General features: G+C 41.3%; 1 protein-coding gene across 4 annotated transcripts in view; it reads right to left on the reverse strand.

Annotated features, from left to right (window-relative positions):
• NRP2 (neuropilin 2) overlaps nt 1-15495 on the reverse strand; it is a 179362-nt gene that overhangs the window by 77193 nt on the left and 86674 nt on the right. For all 4 annotated transcript variants that reach the window (XM_063317960.1, XM_063317961.1, XM_063317962.1 and 1 more), the window contains exons 8-9: nt 6452-6596; nt 4070-4419 (exon numbers count right to left, since the gene is read on the reverse strand). In XM_063317960.1, the coding sequence (XP_063174030.1) occupies nt 4070-4419; nt 6452-6596 (495 nt within the window). The remainder of the gene's footprint in view (nt 1-4069; nt 4420-6451; nt 6597-15495) is intronic.

The raw sequence follows: 15495 nt of genomic DNA on the forward strand, positions 1-15495 counted from the left end.
GAACTGTTTGTTAGCTTTCAAATAGTGATGTACTGTTCTCTGCATCCAAATCCAAAAAGATATTCAGAGGAGGTATGGTTTAGGGGTCAGCACCTCCTGAAAGAAGCTGCATCTTTCCCTGAGCTCACAAGCTATCTGTGCAATCCCAGGAAAATATGTGTTTGAATTAAGAAAGCACCATCAGGAAGCAACAAGGTGCTTCGGAGTAGGCATGGCCACATTATCAGCATCTCCTTATCCCAAATGCAGACTTTCCTGGGATTGCATGGCTACTGTGTGAGCCCAGGAGGCACCAACAGGTGTATATACCACTCCAGAGCACCTTTTCAGTTTGAATTCGAAGTGCAGCACATTCCTATTTTCAAATAGGAATAGCTTCTAATCAATTACTGACATATTAGACCAAACCTACAGAATAAGCCTTTTGGAAGATGCCTCCACTGTCAGAGGCCCAATTTTTTGCCCCATGGGAAAGAATTTCCCATAGGAGTTGTGTTCTGTACTCACTCTCTCAGCATTCAGAAAATCTTCAAAGATGTGTCTCTTTTACCAGACTTTTAATTGTTTAATGACTTTACTGTTAATTCTAATCTAGTCTTCCATATGTTGTTGTTGTTTCTTTAGTTTTGTTAACCACTATGAGTAGAAAGATGATGTAAGTCAAATAATAGATCAAAACAAATAAGTGTGTTAGGAGTGGGGTGTAGCCTAATCTCTACCCTGTTTCAAACCCTTAGGTGTGTAAACACAGAAGTGTTTACTGAATGTAGCTTCAGGCTACATGCATTCACATCATATTTATATGGTTTATTAAAGTTAGGTAAGATTGAATAAGAGCCTCGTTTGGCACAGAGTGGTAGGCAGCAGTGTTGCAACCGAAACTCTCCCCACGACCCGAGTTTGATCCCAGCAAAAGCTGGATTCTCGGGTAGCCGGCTCAGGCCAACTCAGCCTCCCATCCTTCCCAGGTAGGTAAAACGACTACCCAGCTTGCTTGCTGGGGAAGGTGATGACTGGGGAAGGCAATGGCAAACCACCCCGCTATGGTCTGTCAAGAAAACGTCGCAAAAGCAGCATCCCCCCAAAGGGTCAGAGATGACTCGGTGCTTGCACAGGGGATCTTTCACATCACACAAGAGTGAATAAACAACCTGAACTGGTGAAAACTACAGAGAGAAGTGCCAAAATAGTTTCCTGACCACACTCAGGGCATTGAACTGATACCAGTTTTGAGGCCAGAGAATGACGTTCAAGAGGTACAAATTGCATTCCATGACAGAGATATATAGTAGCAAATCAGGCCCAACATCAGACCCAAATTGCCAACCAGAAGTTAAGTCATTTATTTACTCTGTTCTTCCTATGTTTTGTTTTGAGGCATTAAGTTAAATTGTAAATGTTTCCAGAGAGCAAAAACCAATGCAAACCCCACTGAACTCATCAGAACCTATTTTTGGGCTAACATCAGTACACTAACAAGCAGTCATTTAAATAATTGAAAAATCCATTTACTTAAAATCCTCAAATTCCTTCTTTGTATTACTTGTTAATAAAAAAGCTTGTGCACTGAAACAACAATGTAAGGATTACAATGCTGAGTTGCATGTTTTTCTGACACAGTAGACTCTCATGCAAAAACTCTTCTATTAATTTCTGACATTTTAATATTTCTAGGTTCCTCTGTAGTCCTTCTAAGTGCATGTGAGATTTTTGCAGGTAGAGAGATAGAGAGTTCTAGCATTCTAGGACATCACATCTGGACAGCACAATTTGGATGGCATACTTTTAGGCCACCTGCTTTGGGTATCAGAGTGCAGAGACAGAAACACATTGCACATTCTGGGACAACCTCATGAATGTATAGATCAGTATTTCTCAGCCTTGGCCACTTTAAGATGGGTGGGCTTCAATTCCCAGAATTCCCCAGCCACCCATGCTGGCTGAGGAATTCTGGGAGTTGAAGTCCACCCATCTTAAAGTGGCCAAGGCTGAGAAACACTGGTATAGATCAACAAACTAGGTACACCTGTATACATGCTCCAAAGGTCATTTATAAACATCTTGGTGTTCTTGACTTAAATTCAGTTCAAGGTGCAACAAAATCCATGAAAAGCCCCAACTAATCTCAATCACACTGTGTTAACTCTGGTAGCATGTTATATTTAAACACAACAGCTAAAGCAGAGTTTCCTGGTATCTGTGGTGGGTGACTAAAAAATAAAAACCAGCAAGGAAGAAAAATGATAAGGCTTTTTTACCTTCGGTACAAGCTAAGACGGTTATCTTAAAATAAATTTGATCTAAAAAGTAATTGAGGGACAGGATATGGTGCTTCAGTCTCAAAATTAGGCAGTGCTGCCTCCTGATTCTCCCTCCCCTCTGGCTCGATCTCATTCCTTCCACCGCTAACCAGAGTTTGCGGACAACTGAAAGTTTCATGCCTGAGAGTAGGATGCTGCTGCCAAGAGGAATGCAGTCCATCTGACAAACCACACAGTATGTTTTGGCACAAGACATGCATCCTCTTAGGTAGATCTTGATCCCAGATATACTGAGTCAAATCTGGTATAACTCTACTGACTTCTTGTGTAAACACTGCTGACTTCTGACTCGGCTGTTAATGGGTCTTCTCCTTACCCGCCCCACACATTTTTCCATCAAGTTCTAAAGGACACCTTTCTTTGATGCCATATGTACTAATTCAAGGAATTGGCCAGCAGGAACTTAGACTTTGTGTTTGTCTATGATTCAGAACCTTGGGCCTCCCGAGTTAAGGCTTTTACAGTGGTGCAAAAGTTCAGCTCTGTTAAATCCTTAACAGGTAAGAATGTCACTAGAAAACTTGGAAAAATGAAGCAGAACCTTCAATATGAACAACCCAAATATGGGCCCTAAAGCAGTCTATTTTTATCATGAATGATTTGTATCCTCACCTTCCTCTGCATCATGTGGAGAACAATACCCTACTTCTCACAGAGGAGTTAAAACTGAGACAAGGCAGGATACAGTGAAGCTTGATTGTGCCAAACATTCTTTGCAGAAATGAGGGGGAAGAAGTCATCAAGACTAAGCCACCCTTTTGCCAAAACCGTATTGGTACCATCACTGCCAACTGGATACTGCTTTGCTGTCTGTCTTGCTCTGTCTGTCCAAGTCACTAAGACACCCTAATTTCACATCTTACAATAGCATGGAAAAAAGGGGAGACACCCTCCCCTCCCCACCCCACCTTCCCAAGATATAGTGCTGTCTGAGCTGAAAGACAAGGTTTTTCACCCAACACCTTCTGTTCCACAGACTCCCCAAAACAAACCCTGGACCAGCAATAAAACCCTATTTTGAGACTGGTCATCAAGCAGCCTCATCTGCTTTTTGGAAAAGCAACAGATTAGTCCAGGGAAGCAAAGGAGGCTGTATGGTACAGACACTGTGTCTTCTAATGCTTCTGACAGAGCATTCCCCAACATCTGCTGCTCTGTTCACTGATACTTATTTCTAACATCTGTTTTTCTATGCACAGTGAATGGTCAATGGTTGCTGCTGGGGGTTTAAAGAGAGTGAAAAAGCCCATGGGTAAATTTGCCATGTGAGGGAAAACTAGGCCTGGGCCAGAGAGGAGTGAAAAAATGATGACACTTTCCAGCTTCTAAATGTTCCAGCCTTTCCACTACAGGAAGATGATCCTATTGCTGAACAGGAAAAAAGGAAGGAAGGGCATTCATGGATGAGAACCCTCCCCTTTCCCACATCCTTTTGAAACATTCATTTCAAATGCTTTTATGCTGCTTCAATCATTTCAACTTTAAGCAGCTCTCAAGAACTATTGCATAACCACTCTTTGCCCAAATAGAATAGAAGCATTTTTACACTGAGAATTAAAGACAAGTGTGAAACATATGATTTTTCAGGTAGGACTGTAGACAGTCCCCTTCATGTCTTCTGAAGCAAAGGTCCCCAACTGTGTATCCAGCCAGAATAAATTTCACCAGAAAGGAAGAGAAATAAAAGAAAAAACGCCAGTGCCCATTAGCTCCCTGTTGCTGACTACACTCCTGCTAAGAGGTCTTACCTTTGGCTGCATGGTCCGGGGGTCTTGTATTGAATGCCACTCTTTCCCATCCATGCTGTAGGCCACTTTAAACTTCTTCACAAAAGCTCGGGCCTCTGCCACACTGATGCTGTCTCCACCTCGGGCCCCTTGGATAATCACTCCTTTCACATTCTTAGGGACACCCAGATCTACCTGCAGCCACTCCTCACCGGGCTGGGCTTGAGGAATGCGTGGGAACCATCCAGAGCGGCTGCTGACTAGGCGGGCTACACTAGGAACCCAGTGATACTCTCTGGTAGAAGAAGCTGAAATCTGGGAGTCTGGGATAAGTCCTGACAGCATCCCCAACATACTGGAGCAGGGCGAGTCTGTATGAAAAGGAACAGCAGTGAGCACAGAAGTGCGTATTATGCAAAAGCAGGTGGGAGGGTGAAGGTTCTGCAATGACATAGAAGGAATAATGGCCTTCAAGACGGGTGTCAAGACCTGGCTCTGCCAACTAGCTTGGGGATCCAAGAATGATAGGCAGCCCTGGGGGTGGTTGGTGGCTTAAATGACACTCTCTCCGCCTTTTAGTTTTCCTCTTTCCTCTTTTTCTATTTTTTGTATTTTTATAATGGTTTTTATAAGTTCTATTTGTAAGCCGCCCAGAGTCACTTTTATAGTAAGATGGGCAGTGTATAAATTTAATAAATGAATAAATGAAGTTTCACACTCACCAATTGCTAGGCACTGAAGTGTCAGAACACTTAAGCCAACTATGCTTTGCTTTATAAGGGCTATCCTAGGCTGCAGAGACTCCTTGATGGTTGCTTAGAACACATCCCGCCCCAAAAGCTTAACCCAAACTGCTATCTGCTTCCAGCTAATTTTTCATCCAGTAAGAGCATCCTGGTTGCTGTTCCAGCTCTTTTAAAAAATAAGTATCAATTAAATCCAATCAAATGGGAGATAAACCACAACTAGAGGCCATCGTACTAAACAATTCAGATGATGGCTAGGCTCTATGTTCTTTTTTACATGTAAATTTACTTATGGTTTATGAAGCCACAACTAATGGGGGGTGGGTGGTAGAAGGAAAAGCAGCTAGACAAGCATTTCAATGAACCTGCAACATTACTTATCTCGTGGCCCAGAGTTTCCAGATTTCAAAATATCAGTTAAATTAAGAAGACTTTTGAAATCTCTTCGCTGTATAAAAAAGAATCAAGATGCAGTGGCTCTACATCCCCAAATCAGGTAAAAATGATAGGGTGAAGGATAATTAAATCCCCAAATATTTGATGACTGCAGCCTCAAGTAATTATTTGCATAGGCCAATTTCCTCCTCCTCCTCCTCCTCCTCCTCCTCCTCCTCCTCCTCCTCCTCCTCCTAATATTTGCACTGGACAACCACATTGTGCAAAACCCAACATCAACTGTGGGCCCAGTGATGCAATGAAGCCTTGTCAGTATTTTCCTGGTACAAAGCTTTAAGGGATCCAAAGCAGGATTGGAGAAAGTGGATACAAATTTTGTATTCTCTAAAATGGTAGCTCTTGATCTAATTAGGATTGGATAGTGGGCTGCCAGGACCCTTGGTAAGGAGATATAACTTAGCGGCTGATGGGACTAAGGTTATTGTTCCAACAGAACCTTTGTATTGTGGGTCATTTAAGGAGACCATAAACCCAGTACGTATATCCTTGAACTGTATTGATGGGCTGACTCAGGGACAAACCAGTGCATCATCCTAAGGCATCTTCACATTTAAAATATATACGTAGCAGCCACTGGGATGGGAATTTTCCCGTAGAAAATAAAGCTTTGATGCAGCAATTTTCACCAGGACTAGAGCAGATAAAGAAAGCATTAAGCTCTTTTTCCCTGCTTACCATATGAAATATCATCATTTCCCTTCCCAGCAGCTGCATTTGCATTTTTAAAAGTGTGCAGATTAAGAAAGATGCATTTCAGGATAATTTAAGGAGGATGAGACAAACCCTTGCATGCGCAGCACCTGGAAACTGAAAATGCAGGAAATTCTTGAGGAAAAAAAGACTTGTAAGTTGGGTTGGTACTATGATCCTTGTGTAAATCTTTCACGCTACACTAGTCAAGGTACTTTTTATAGGGAGAACTTTCTTCCAGAGGCAAGGTCTTAGTAAATGGAATGCAGTCAGCAGATTAAGTTGGTTTGGTTGTGGGAGTTTTGGGCTAAATGATCTCTAGCTCCCTCCCAAACCTATAATTCTACAACGTCATGAAATAAGCTGGATGTACCCATCTCAGAATATTCTCCAACTCTCTGCACAAGAAGCAGCCTCAGTTGTGACACTAACAGCAACTAGGCTACTGTTTGTAGGGGTGAGCAGAGGCTGAAAACAGCAAGTCTTTCTTAGCATCAGAAAGGACGCACACCTGTAATTCGGCAGCCATACAGCTCCAGTCGAAGGGCAATTCCGTTGTGCCAAACCTGGGGACGGATCCGCACAAATCGAGTCAGCACTGGAGCATGGATTTTGTTCAGAACCACTTCAGAAGCATCGGTGTTTGCCTGAAATACCTGAAAAAGCGACATGGTTAACATTGTACTTCCTTAATCGCATAAAACTGAGCAGAATGAAAAGGAACAGATAGGAAATACAAGCAACTGATTATGTAATAATACAAAATAGTGGAGTAAATACTTTTCCATTTGACTTCTTTGACTTGGCTAGTAATAATTTTCAACACTGGACCATGTTCAGAGAAAGCTTTTTCCCCCCTGTGCAATTGGCAGCACTAAGTTGGATTGATGGAACTCCATTCAGTCCTACTATATTACAACAGCAACTTAAAATACAATCCCAGACAAATCAATTAAATAAGAACAACTTCTGGTTTTGGACAGACAAATCTGAAACACCTTGGCTTAATTCCCAGAAGTGCAAGATGTTCAAAACACTCCTAAAATCTAGATCCCATTTGCCTAAAATAGAGCATGCAAACAAAAATAACTTGAACTACAGATTTTACCCATTCATATTTGAGTTTCAATATTTACAAAGTGGGCGTAAGTAGTAATGATTGTCTCCAGTAAATTTTGGCAATGCAGATTCAAATCAACAAATTAATAAATGACGACTGCTGTTAGTGCAATGCTTTGGTTTCTTCCATGGAATTATAATCCCTCCAAGAAAAGATGCCAGTCACTTCTCTTCTATGTCCACGTGCAGACAGAATAAAAACATTTTAATAAGACTTTCATTTGATGCAACGTATGTTACAGAATTATTTGAACAAACTCCTGTCTTACCAGATGGTCATAATCCTTAATTACCATATGGGCCATTTCCCCCCTTTTCCCCCTTCTACTTTTTAATAGCTTGGGGAAGTAGCAGCAATTTTTGCTTTATTCTTTGTCAAATACAAAAGACAAAAAAAATTCTAGAAGAAATTGTCCCCATATTTTCTTTTATTACTTCAACTTATATGCTGCTTCATTTCCAAACACTCCAGCAATTTACAATTAAAAACATAAAAATAAATACAGAAAATTGATGGCATAACCATAGCAGCAAGAAGGCCCTGATGTGTCATCCTTTGGAGAGCACCATTCCGAAACACCTGTCTAAAAAGCCATGTTCAGGAAGGGGATGGGTCAAACCTCTGGAACCAGGCTGTTCCAGAGGTGAGGACATCATTGAGAAGGCTCAAGCACAGGGCCCATCTAGATCAGATCTGGAACCTCTAAATAGGTGAGTTCTAATAGATTTCACCAGACAGCAAGAGGGTTTTTATTGTTATTGCTGCTGGTGGTGGGTTTTGTAACACAATCTCTGTGTGCCAAACAATCAACTTTTCATATAATGTTCTCTTGTACTTTTTTTTGGTACAGGAGTCGCTAAATTTGCATGTGCCTTCATGTGCATCCCTTTGATATGGCTTCAGGAGAATTGAACCTAATGAACACTGACTGTAAAGTAAAAGTTAAACAATTTAAATACTAAGAGCCCTGGGATTTAAGGCAAGGCATTGTTTGAAGATCCTATGACATATCCCTCAGATTCCAGGGGAACTAGAATTGAAGAGATAATGCAGATATTTCCTCTGTTCGAAACAATTTAGTCAACCTGGGGCCAAAATTGTTTGCCAGAACCTATGTATCACAATCGCTGTGGCCGCTGTATGAACCGGCACTCTGCAGGAATGCAGGGGATAGCCATTCTCCTAACACAGAGTGTGGGAAGAGAGGCGTTGATGCAAAAATTTGGGCAAAGGGCTAACCCCACGTAAAGCTAATGTCACTAACAATATACAGGTGCCTCCTTTTGCCACATGCCCAGGCACGCACCTCAGCAGAGAGGACTGACAAAGGTGATAGTGGTGACATTCTCTCCAGACCATCAGCTCATGGAGTTTGTGACAGCTGGGGGGAGAGGAACTCAGTGCCATTGAGAACACTCAGTGCAAACTTCATGCCAGAGTCAGAGCAAGCAGGCATAGTAGTTAGCATCATTAGCACTTTCTTGCCTTCAGGGTAGTGAAGTCTAGTGACATTGTAGCAAAGAATATGTGCCTGTAAATCTGTGCTGATAATTGAGGTTTAGCTTGGACAAAGGCTAAACCAAAAGATATAGATCGCACTGGTACCATTTAGAAACATAGCACAGTTGATGTGTTTTTAATATGCTATTTTATCCCCACAGACCACCCTTTCCCCTACCCTTTCCCTTACTCAGCAATCACTAAATATCCTTCTTCCGCAGGAAGTCTGGAAGTATCAGTGTCTGCTGTGAGTGGCTTTCACCTGTGCCAATATTTAAGTCTATTTGCATGCAGACGTATTTTGATACTGCTGTAAAGCCCTCCACATTGGATCAACCCAGAAAAGGTGATACGTAGCCTGTTGTCTAAGAACTCAAGACAAGGGAGACCCATTTGGCCTCATTACTTTCCTTGTTTTGTTTCTCTTCTCATCCTTCTTCGACATTTTTACAACTTCAGCCTCAGCCCCTTCTTTCTGCAAAGTCACATCTCTGAAATGGATTTAATTCCTCACCCTTCAGCCACCTTTTCTGCTGACTTGTTCTATATGGTGACTTGTCCTTTCTCTCTCTTGTTTTCTTAGTTTTCACACTAATTTTGATTCAAGCCTCCTTTGTAGTGTGAAAGTTATAGGGGGTTATTCTTATTTGAAGTGGTGTTGTATGCCAATCATTTTAGCAACTTGCATTTTCTCATTTACACTGATGGAACAGGAGCAGGAAGAATTTTATGATGGCATCATCTTTATCAATCCTTTCTGTTAAACTGATAAATAATCCAAACAACATTACTTTTTTCAAAGGAAAGTGTTAACAACCATCCTATTCATCACAACTTCAGGCTAAATTCATTCATTAGACACACTATGATTCAGCCAGGTGCCTAATTCCAAACAGATGTACAAAGCCTGAAGATTCCTCCAGAAACAGCAGGATTTAGGTATGTGTAACTGGCAACAAAAATCAAACCAAGTGTTCCTAGACAGATTATGCTATTTCAAAAGCCACGGAGCATCCATTGTTACCTAGGGCTTCAGCCTTTTCTGAAAAAGAGTATTTTCCTTGCTACTGCACTGAGTGTAACATGCAAACTGAATTACTTGCTGTATTTCTTCCAAGAGAAAGTATTACCTCTTAAATCCTATACAGTGTCAGTATCTTTGTTGTTCCTTCTAATGGTGCCTTTGTCATGAATTACTGCTGCTAAAGGTCCCCAAGACATTGTCTTGATCACATTCTTTACTTTTTCCCCTCAAGCTGAAGGCACAAATTGCTTCACATATCACAGTGCTTGATGTAGTCTGCTCAACTAAGAACACTTTTAGGCAGAAGGTTTCCCTTAAGTATTGGAAATTATAGATTCATCCTGCTCAACACCTGCTCTCAATGCCACAAAAGACCTGTGTCAAGTCTTAGGCTGATGGTTACTAATCCAATCTGCTCACAAAGGACTCAGGTATCAGAGTTGACAGCAAAATCCAAAACTACGATCAAACCACAAACTTCCTTTCCAGTTAAGAATGAACCTGATACATGAAGCTTCGTGTTACCTGTATTAGTGGAGCAAAAAAACAAAACATTAACAACTGGGGTTTTTTTACTCTTTAATCAGGCAAACAACCCTCCCACCCCAGGTTCCTTTGCTGTTCCATACTGTATTTGTTGGCAGTTCTTCTGCCCCCATGCGAATCTTCTGTTCAGTTTGTTTGTTTGTTTGTTTTCCTGAAAACGGTGCTGAGGGTAGACATCTGGGGCTACTCCATAGCCCAATATACTCTTCCATGGGTTTTCAGCTAAAACATGGACCAGAACACACCTCTGTTTTGCAATGTATTATTTAAAAAAATATCTATCTTCTTTGTGGCGGGGGTGGGGGGATTGAGAATTAGAGTCACTCCAAGTGACCAGAAAGTGGCTCCTTTCAAAATGGGATGCAAATGCCTTTAAGAGTAATGTGGTATTTCTTTCTAGAACATTGTACATAAAATGAAATGTTTAAATTGGCTTTAAAAAAAAGACAACCTTTGGATGACCTTGTTATCTGGTGAATTAAATACAAATACTATTGCAGATCTTTTTTAAAAAAAATTATGGATTAATGAGGAGATAGGTAGAATGGAATGAACACAAATGAAAGCCCCACCAATAAACAGACTGATGCTTCCTATCCAGATGCAGCCACAGGCAGGTAAAAATAACCTAGAAATGATGTGTGTTGATAGTGCTGGGCTGTCTCCTGTCAATTCCTCTCCACCCCACCTTCTGAAAACCAGATACATTTGACTGATCAGATGCCACACTGATCAGCATAAATTAGTGTGCAGATCAATGTGAGGACTGAAGGCTCCCTTCTAGCACTTTAAGCTCTTCATTATCCAACAACCACAGGTTGCCAGTCAAACTGCAATTCAGAAGCAAATTCATGGTCATCTTCCCCTAGTCCTGACAGCCATCTTTTCTCCAAGAATGTGATTTATAGGAGAAGCACGGAAGAAATGAGACAGCCTAGCCCATAGTGGTCTCCTTTTACACCACACTGGGGAATCTGAAAATGAGACATGAATGCCCAGATTGTCATGCGGCAATATTGTCACCTCCAGCCTTTTTCATCTTCAGTCTGGTATGAAATATGAATGACTCTATCATCCAACTCTGCTTGGTTGGAATGAGCCTTTCTGAAAGAGAATGTATGAATAACAATAAAGATACCATCACCTAGACTGGGCTGCTACTGAAAATCTGACCATCACAGGCACTGTGTTCAAAGCATAAGGATATTAGGATTGGTTTCAAGTTTCTACACACCTGTTGCAAAAATGAAAATAAACGGAAGAAATCAAGCTGTGGTTTGTTCTTTTGAAATCCTTGCACTTGACCTATTGCTGAGAATATTCTGCACAGGCTTTCCTTTTTATTGGAACTAAATGCAAACAGCAACTTTCCAAAGTCATAAATAGCACAAAGCAAGATATGCTTTTAAAGGAAAAGAAGCAACATTAAAAGCTTTTAAGAATGGCTTTCTTATTCTGTCATCACACACAAGCACAAAACACTTGAATCTCATATTCTGTATCCAAGCAGTTTGCAAAAATTGTTTCTCTGAGCCTTTAATGAGCTTTTTTTTAGCTCAGTGGAGCACAAGATACTCCTGTGAAGTAAGAGATTTGTGAGTTTCCGTGTCTTCTCTCTCAGGCACATTACAATCAAGAAAAGTAAAAGAAGGAAAGGGGGCCACACAGTAGAGTGTCCTCAGGATTGCAGGTTAGGTTTAGGATAATTGAAAGGAACCCAGCCCAGTTCTTCCTTTTCTTCAAATTGCAACTTTTAATTGCAACAGCACCAGATATACACACATCCTGCTCATCGTATCCCACACATAATCTTTTCTGCTGTTTCAGGTTACCTGACATGTCCAGATGCAGATATCAATGAACAATAAATGCTGACCTGTATAGTTAATTTGCTTGGAGACACCAAAAGAGTGTGGAAAACAGCATAGCTGGATGATGTTTTTCTTTCCCTTTTACATCCGATGAGCCCCCACACGCTTCCAATTGTCCTCAACTGTAAATCAAATTCACACTTCTTTTGGTGTTAAAGTGTTCCCTTGTCACTTCATTTTTAAAAGCTGCATTAGTTCCAGTGAGTGTAGAAATCCTGCCAGTTATAGTATCACAAATAAAGGCAGGGGAAAGGGGGAAAGAGGCTAGTCATGTTCCCAAGGAACCTTTACCTTATTTATTTTTAGTGCTGGTTCTGTTGTCAAGAATTTGTAAGGACATGAAAGAGAGAACATGATTGTGTTTTTTGGAAGGGATGATGGTTTGGAAGACACTTCTCTGCATATGTATGTGTCTGTATCTGCCTTCTTGGACTCTTAGATTTAGGACAGGATTATATTACCCTATGGAGTCAGAAAACTTTAAGAGGATTAGGAGTTCAGGACTTTTTGAAGGCAAAAAAGGAAGAAAAGCTGTGAGATTATCTTTTGACAGAGAGAGACAGAGAGAGAGAGAGACCTTCAAATAAGCAGCAGAGAAATTTCAGGCACATACCATCATTCAGTAGGAAAGACAAAGAAACACTAATCTCAACTTCAGGATTAATTACTATATTACATTAGCCTTCCCAACCTATTATCTCCAAGAGGTAATGGATTACATCTCCCAGAGTTTTCAACCAACATTGCCAATGAGAATGCCAGAAGACCTCTCTCCAATACACGGTTGGGAAAGTCTGGATGCTGATTATTTGCATAAAATCAGCAATTCATGCAAATAGACCAGTTTGGTCTAGTGGTTAAGGCAACAGGCTAGAAACCAGGAGACTGAGAGTTCTAGCCCTGCCTTAGGCATGGAAGCTGGCTGGGTGACCTTGTTGGGCCAGTCACTCTCCCTCAGCCCAACCCACCTCACAGGGCTGCTGTTGTGGGGAAAATAGGAGGAGGAAGGAATATTAGGTATGTTCCTCACCTTGAGTTATTTATAAAAGTAATAAAGGTGGGATAGTAAATAAATACATAAATGAATGAATAACAATAGTGATAAAATACCACATTTAACTCAGCCCAGTCCCAGTGCTGCTATAGCCCATTTCCTCCATCCCCCTCCCCCTCACAGGTCCATGTGGCAGACCCCTTTTTATGTAGTCTGACCTTTGTGGAAAGTCAAACAAATTGATTTGGAATTAACCCAACTCCTTTATATAGAGGAACTTGCATCCACTCTCTTTGTAAACCCTCTGTGTCTATCTGCCATTCTGTGTATACTTCCATCTATTTTCTATAATGGTATTTTTCTCTCTGATCCAGCATGAAAGGCTGTTGGACCAGAACTGGACAACTGGTGACCCCCAAACTAAATGCAGCCCTCCTGCCATATAGTGTGAGCCAACCAGGCACTGAGCTCCCCAAAGGAAGTAGTAAAAACAGCTGGGGAGCTGCTAAAGCTGCAGGCAACCTTTTCTTGTCCCTACCTATTAGCAAATCAACAAGCAGTGCAAGGCGCACAGCTGATTCCAAAGGAGGAAGGGGTTGGGGCTGGGGAATCTTAGTTCAAAGCCCCACCAGCTATCAATCCCCCTACCTTCCAGCCCATCACTGTGCTGCTGGTCAATAAGGAGGATATGCAGTATACAAAAAGAACCAAGAAGCTACTCACAACCGTTTTAAGTGTTAAAAAACATTTATCATTCAATTGCCTGTCAACGTTGCTATTATGCACAGTTCTATCTGTTCTCTTCTCCAATACATTTCAAAGCCCACAAGAGGCAGGTCTTGCTTCACCTTTTGGACCATGGAATTGACACTGAGACTCAGCGTGAACTAATTTAACCTAAGCTTCTGGAAATATGGAAGGAGCTTCTGGCCTTGAAAATGTCATTCTGCCCTCTGTATATCACACAGCTCTCACTTCACATAGCTCTTGCTAAATGCCAGAATGTTAATATGCACATAAAGTTTTGAGTCTGTGAAAAAAAAGTTATGTCTGTGCATATGCGCATGTGTTGATCCACATTTCCCTCCCTGCAGATTAAACCCTGACAGGTGCTTTGCATGTCAAAAGGCAGTGCAAGTGGGCACAGGAAATGGACAGCATGTGAGGATTCCAGGATGCCCTTCTCTGCCTTGTACTCCAAGTCCAAGTAGTGGTCATACCTGATATGGGCCCTGGAATTCTGTCAGGAAGTTGACACTGCCAAATGTTCTTCCTCTGCTGGTCCCCCTCTCTCACCCATCTTTAGGCACCATAAAGCCTGTCTCCATTTCTGATTTATTGCCCCAGTGCTGGCTGGGGGATGCTATCAGTCGCTCCATGCCTGGGAGACTCATCCACTACCCTGCAGCTTCTCTGTCGAGTTCTTGCAAGAAGTCAAGAACCATGAGGGGGACAGGGTGTCTATGGGCATGTTTCAGAGAACTCCATCACTTCTGGGCAGGTACTGGATATGGTACCCCCTTTTAACTTTTTCCCCTCTTCTGCCCCCAAATGCAGCACTGCTTTCTGGGGGGGAAAAAAGGACACAGTTGTCTCCTACTACTGTACACTCTCATTAATCTTGTTTCCTTTCCTCTTCCTACAACTTATTCCCATCCCCTTGCTTTGGGTGCAGTTTCAACGTTGACAGCAGCCAGAGGATTAAAAATCTGCTAGCCTTCACAATCTTCCCTGCCTTTTCCTATCTCTTTTCCCTCCCTTGGTAAAAGCTGCAAGTAAGGATGGTGGACTGCTCTATTTCCTGGAGAAAATGTTATCTTTCTTCTCAAATTCTCTTACAAGCTTACTTGGCCGGGTACACCCTCACACACACTCTATCTTCTTTCTTAGTTTCACGGACATGTGGGCCTTGGCTGACCTGTTGATAGCACCATTAACTTTAGCTGCCAGACCATCTTACCAAAGGATTTGACAGTCTTCCTCCATCTTCTCATCTTCCCTTTTTCTGTACTCTATAACATCAAATCAAGCTGCAGCAAAATTGACAATTTATTTGGCACAGCATAGTTATTTCAGCCTGATCCACGGAGTTTTCTGCAGGAAAGCAATCTTGGAATGCTAAGAACACACCATCAGTTTTTACCAGGAATCTATACATACATGGCACTTGCACAAGGGAAAATTTCTTGTACCATATTTGGAATATAAAACCTGCATTGGCATAAAATGAATTTTTGAGGCAACTTTCACACTGTAGTCTTCATTATTCATGGAGAATCCAACTTTCTGAGTTTATTTGCCAATTTATTTATTCATTAGATAGATTTATACTGAGTCTTTCCAATGCACTCAGAAAACTCAGGGTAATTTAAATAATTTAAAATTAGTAACATCTAGCAAAAACTTAAATGTTGAAAACATCTAAAGCAACAGAACCAGAGACTATAAAATACATAAAAATAATTTTAAAAACAAGTGTAATGTCAATTGCCTATTACAG

This window comes from Candoia aspera, chromosome 1 (genome assembly GCF_035149785.1).
Source record: "Candoia aspera isolate rCanAsp1 chromosome 1, rCanAsp1.hap2, whole genome shotgun sequence".
Classification (NCBI taxonomy): Eukaryota; Metazoa; Chordata; class Lepidosauria; order Squamata; family Boidae; genus Candoia; species Candoia aspera.